Consider the following 6000-nt stretch of genomic DNA (forward strand, 5'->3'; position numbering starts at 1 on the left):
AACTGTACCTACTGTACACTGCCTTGGGTGAATCTTTTCATAAAGGCGTTTAATAAACCCCAATAAATAAATATGTAAAAAAATCATTAATTCATAGTAAATACTGTTAAATCCCACACTAAATACCTAACCAGGATTTTGTGTTAATGCCTCTGTAAAACTCTTGTAATACTAATTCCTTTCACCCCTGTGATTATGAGTAGTGATGTTACTGTATATTTCTTGAGGTTAAGGCCTTGGCTTTTTCTAAGCTCTAGAGTCTCATCCAGCTCCCATACTTCAGATACCCCTTGATGAAGTAGACAGACTTTGATGGTGGCTTGCTTTCTTTCACTCGTTGCAGGGATCTCCTGGGAAAGGATTCGCAAGAGAAACTGGACATTAAGCTGCACCCAGATGGGAGTGGCCAGCTGCATGTTCCTGGACTGACCAGTGTTGAAGTCAGCAGCTTCCGTCGCCTAAAAAAGGTACAGAGGGTCAAGGGTCATGTGATCTGCAGAATGAATCCAGGCATGACATTTGAGTTCTGCCATTTTCTGGTTGGTGCGTTTATTTATTTATTTATTTTAGATAGTTGGTTGATTAGTTATCCCACCTTTACAATAGTACCTAGGGTGGGTTATTATAACAACCAACAAACACTGAAAACAAGCAGAACCACAATAGAGCCATCCACAGACAGCTCCGGTCCACATACCAGGCCTACAATACACTAAAGAGATGTTTTTAGCTGCTTTGCGAAGGACAGCTATCTAAACATCAACCACGGATCCTGCGGATGCTTGTTTCATTACAATAGGCCAATAGCTGGGGATATGCTATGATGCACAATGGCTGAACGTGTTAGTCCTAGACCAAGTACCTCTCCCTGTGACCATAGGTTATGTCTGGGTTCTTATGGTACTATCTCTTCCTCAGCCACCCTGGCCCCTTGTCCCCCATTACCTTTAAATACTGATGTCTATAAACTCGATCCTTTATGTAATGGGCAGCCATTAACCATCTGCTTTGTCATGTCTGTTAATACAGTGTATGCTCATAATATGTTGCAATTTAATTTAATGTTTTCAAAATTAAGTTTTAATAGTTTTCATATACGCATCCCATCCCAGAGCTGCAAGTATGTGAGTAACATCAGTCTAAGCCCCTCCACCTAGAAAGATTGAAATATGCAACAACCATATCCCCACCTTCAATTCCCTTACCTCTTATTTGTTCTGTTTGTTCTGTCCTATTTACCTCTTAGTTGTTCTGTCTGTCTGTTCTGGCCTCTTATAGCCAAAGGACCTCTTTGCTTTCTGGGATTTCCCTTTCCCTCCTCCAGGTCAATGGCAAAGGACAGTACAGGCAGCTTAAACCTGTAAGCAACCAAAGACCCCTATAAAAGGGTAAACACTCCTCCTTATCGCCTTGCAATCTCCTCCCCCTTTCACTGTTCAGTCAAAGGGAACCCTGGGCTTCCTCCCACCCAGGGACATCCCAGACACTCCCCCCAGTGACTTTCTAGGGAACTTACCCTTCTAGTAATCCCCATCCTACCAGGGGATGAGACTTCTTGGGTAGAGGCAGGGGGGAATTGGCATTCCCTTATTAACTAAAGACCATTGGCTACTGTACTGAGGAGGTAAAATCTATAAAAGAATTGATAAGTAGTAGTAGAAGAATGCATATAAGATGAATTACAAACTGTGCGTTGCCTACTCATAAGAAGCTGACTAGCGACGCATGTGTTGGGTTCTTTTCATAGGTGCTGCTGGTGGGGCGCAGGAATAGAGCAACATACTGCACCAATATGAATGAGCGCAGCTCCCGCTCACACGCTCTGCTCACTGTCACAATCACTGGCACAGACCTCACTACCGGAACAAAGACTTCAGGTGAGCCCTTCAGAAATAAGAGGGAATGAGTAGCCCTATCACCACCACCTCCTCTCACCCACGATGATGGTGATTCCTGCTGTCTCTGAAAGCACAATGTTCTTTTAGTTCACATGGCTGAGTTCCTGCCAGTGGCATACCTATGTGGGGCCATGGGAGCCTGGGCCCCCCCCCAAAGTTTCCCGTGGGTCCCCAGCCCCCGCCAGCTGAAGCATCCAGCATCAGTCTCTGGCGTTGCTGCATTGCCTGCCCTGCTGTGTTTTCCCCTCATGTCCGGCATGATCCTTTTAGTGAAACTAAGTATGCTCAATTTCACTAAAAGGAGCATGCAGGATATGAGGGGAAGACAGAGCAGGCAGGCAACACGTTGGCCCCGGAGACCAGTGCTGGACAACACTTCAGCTGGCGGGGGTTGAGGATCCCCGCCAGGCAAGGTATTTACTGTAGCAGTGGGTGGGGAGCTGCAGGGTGGCAGCAGGGCGGCAGACCAAAATGTGCCCCCCCACCTTGGGCTCTGGCCCCCTCCCACTGCGAGGTCTGGCTATGCCCCTGGTTCTGCAGCCCAAACCTTACATTTTTCAAGAGTTAGAGTGACACAAAATATTAATCATGTGTATGGAGTGCATTTTGGTGTGAGGGTGAGCTGTAATGGGCATGCTGTGGTCTGGGGTCCAAGGCACGAGTCCAGGAGGGACAAGTTACTGATTCAGAAGAGAATTTACTTAATTCTCTCAGATCCTTTTAAAATAGCAACTGGAGGACTCTCGATTCTTCCAAGGTTTGCACCTTTATGTTACGTTATAGAAGATTTACCACCTGCCAGCTCCATCAGTTTGAGATTTGAGGCGAGATACAATAAGTGTAAAAAGACATTGATACAAAACATCAGGAATTACAAAAAATTAATATGAAAATTAAAATTAACCAAAAAGCATCATCCTACTAAAATTGACAAAACAAATAAGTTTGCGAAGATTCACGAAAGGAGTAATAACGACTCACTAAATGCAGTCCTACAGGAAGATTAAAGCATTGGTTATCGCACATTTCATTTTAAATAAAAAACAAGTTAAAAGTGCATTCAAACTTTTCAATGTGCACTATTGCATATTAAATTGATATTGTATGCACTGAATTTAAAGTGTACATGCAAACTGAAGAATTCTGCCCTGCTGCACCCAAACCATGCCTCTGGCAATGCCTACAGCCAGTCTGCTGAAAAGTACACCGGTTTTGTTGGTACGAATGTGTACATCCAGATTTTATAACAGCCATTTCCCAGCTGTAAAGCATGTGTTACAGTGGGAAAGCCTTTACAGAATTACCCCCAGAAAGCATGCCCTACAATATCTTTTGAAAAAGGGTCAAGCTACACATGTACATTTAGCCCCATAATCCGATCGTCAAACCCAATGTAGGGCACTGTGTTTGAAAAAAATTACTTGTATGTGGGCTCCAAAGTGCACAGGTCTCTTTCTTGCTATGAATCATACAGAAAAGATACTTGTGTTTTTATTTGAGCCCAAGCAGTACAGAAGCCATCTTTGAGATGTTCAGAGCAAAGGCATAACCAGACCTTGATGTTGGGAGGGGGGGGGGGGGGGGGGCTGAGCCCAAAGTGGGGGGGGGCACATTTTGCCCGCCACTCAGTGGCGTTCCTAGGGTGGTTGACACCCGGGGCGGATCGCCGATGCACCCCCCCCCTCGGGTGCAGCGACCCCCCCCACCCCCAGCGAAAGGACACCCCCCCCCGGTGCATTTTTACCTGCAGGGGGGCTGCCGCGCGCCTGTCAGCTTCACTTGTTCCATGCTCCCTCTGCCCTGGAACAGGAAGTAACCTGTTCCGGGGCAGAGAGAGCACGGAACGAGCGGAGCCGACAGGCGCGCGGCAGCCCCCCAGCGGCGTGCACCCCACCGCCCCCCCCCTGGTACGCCACTGCCGCCACTGTCCACCCCCGCTGCAACCCCACATACCTGGGCTGGTGGGGGTCCCCAAGCCCTGGCCAGCAGAAGCCTTCTTGTGGCAATACTCGGTGCCGCTCACACATGCTCAATTTCATTAAAACCAAGCATATGTGCAAGGGAGGAGGAAGCAGAGCAGGCAGTGTGGTGAAGAATATTGCCACAGGAAAGGTTCTGCTGGCGGGGCTTGGGGACCCTCGCCAGCCAATCCAACAGACTTTAGAGGACTGAACCCAAATTGGAGAGGGGGCCCAGGCCCCCTGTGTCTACGCCACAGGTTCAAAGCACTATGGACGTCTTTCTAATTTTAGACCCCTAGTCTACATAGGAGAGTAGGCACCTTCTCTTCTTTATAAAGAGGTTAAATTTGCACCTGTAATTGAGGTGTGAGCACTTACATCAACCCTAGAGCCAATATATATTATAATTGAAAAAACTACATACAAAAAAATTATAAAAATCTATGGTTGAACCAGTGACAATATTGGGATTCTTTGTTTAGAGTGACTAAGAATTTACAAGTTGATTCTAATCTCTGAAGAGGTCCTTTAAAAAAACAAAAAAAGTTAGTATACCAGGATTATAGCAGGGCCACTGAGAGGGGGGGGGGGCACAAAATTCCCTGGGCCCGGGCCTGCAGGGGGGGGGGGGCCCGGCGCCGGGGTCAGGCCGCCGGCACTGCACTCCCCGGTCTCACCTGCCTGCCCTTGGCTCCATCCGCCACCGGGCCCCCTCCATTAAGATCGGCAGCACCTCAGCTCCGTTTGGAAAGGCAGATCACCTCCCTTCGGACTCTCCCTGTGTCCCACCCTCGTAACTTCCAGTTTCCGCGAGGGCGGGACACAGGGAGGGTCCGAAGGGAGGCGATCTGCCTTTCCAAACGAAGCTGAGGCGCTGCCAATCTTAATGCAGGGGGCCCGGTGGTGGCCTTGCCTCGGGCCCGGCTTAGTCTCTCTGCGGCCCTGAATTATAGACACAAGTCTCGTTCACTTACTAAGAACCTAAAGAATAAGCTGCATTTCTTTGAACAGAGCACATAGCCCTCACCTCATTTCAGTAATCAGCCCTCTCTCTCTCCTAACTAGGAAAGCTCAACTTGGTGGACCTAGCTGGTTCTGAACGGGTCTGGAAGTCAGGGGCTGAAGGCGAACGGCTGAAAGAAGCCCAGAACATTAACAAGTCTCTGCTGGCCTTAGGGGAAGTCATCCAAGCACTGCGAGCCAAACAGAGCCATGTGCCCTTCCGCAACTCCAAGCTGACATACTTGCTGCAGGACTCTCTGGGCAAAGGCAACAAGACTGTGATGATGGTGCAGGTAGGCACGACTGCTCTGATGTATGCTGGGAAATGGGTGGAGTAGGCTGGCCAATTTCTTAACGAGGAAGAAGAGTCTATGTGGGAAGGCATGGATGCATGATGAGGAAGTTTGGGAGGGTGGAGAAACTGGAGCATATGGGGGAAGGCTGTTGACTGGGGCCAGTACAGGGACTCTAATCTTATAGGTGTAGATGTCTGGTGTCTCTTGAAAGCTATGATACGATTTGTGTTCCTTTCTCTTTTCTCTGTAGATCTCACCTTTGGAAAAGAATGTAGGAGAGACCGTTTGTTCTCTCAAGTTTGCTCAACGGGTCTGCAAGGTAGAGCTTGGCCCAGCCACCAGGAAGATTGATTCTGTTACACAGCTGGAGCTCTGAGCCTCATCCAATTAGCCCAGATTCAAGCAATTTGCTGCCTGTGCAGCATTTTAGGATGAAATATTGGCCTAGATCCTCGGTGGACATCAGACTTTCTGCCTAAAGCTGAGACCTAGAAAACAGAAAGACTCCAGCAGAGGAATAAGGACACTGATGTATTTCCAGTGCTTAGGAAGCTTGGTCAGCATTAACCTGAAAGCTACCAAGACTAATGCAGACGCTTCCACCAGGAAACACCCACTTGGTGCACTGAGGCTGTTATTATAACATATAAAGGTGTGATCCATTGAAAGTGAGCCTTACAACTTTGGAAGAGGACTTATAAGGAGATTCTTAAAATAAGGAACATAAGTGTGTATGTGTGGGGGAGGTCTTCTTTTGACATTTCAAAGCAATCCTGATAACATGGCTACAATAATTGAGAAAGGCCTTATATGAAGAGAAACTAGACCAGAATAGTGTTCTCA

The 6000-nt window shown here is 47.6% G+C and overlaps 1 protein-coding gene across 1 annotated transcript in view; it reads left to right on the top strand.

The window, feature by feature from the left end:
• Positions 1 to 5533, top strand: part of KIFC2 (kinesin family member C2) — a 67429-nt gene extending 61896 nt beyond the window's left edge. Inside the window, exons 14-17 of the mRNA XM_030190245.1 lie at positions 344 to 467; positions 1748 to 1877; positions 4925 to 5154; positions 5408 to 5533. Coding sequence (XP_030046105.1) covers positions 344 to 467; positions 1748 to 1877; positions 4925 to 5154; positions 5408 to 5533 — 610 coding nt within the window. The remainder of the gene's footprint in view (positions 1 to 343; positions 468 to 1747; positions 1878 to 4924; positions 5155 to 5407) is intronic.
• Positions 5534 to 6000: the final 467 nt, after the last annotated feature.

The sequence above is a fragment of the Microcaecilia unicolor genome, chromosome 1 (genome assembly GCF_901765095.1).
Source record: "Microcaecilia unicolor chromosome 1, aMicUni1.1, whole genome shotgun sequence".
NCBI classification, from domain to species: Eukaryota; Metazoa; Chordata; class Amphibia; order Gymnophiona; family Siphonopidae; genus Microcaecilia; species Microcaecilia unicolor.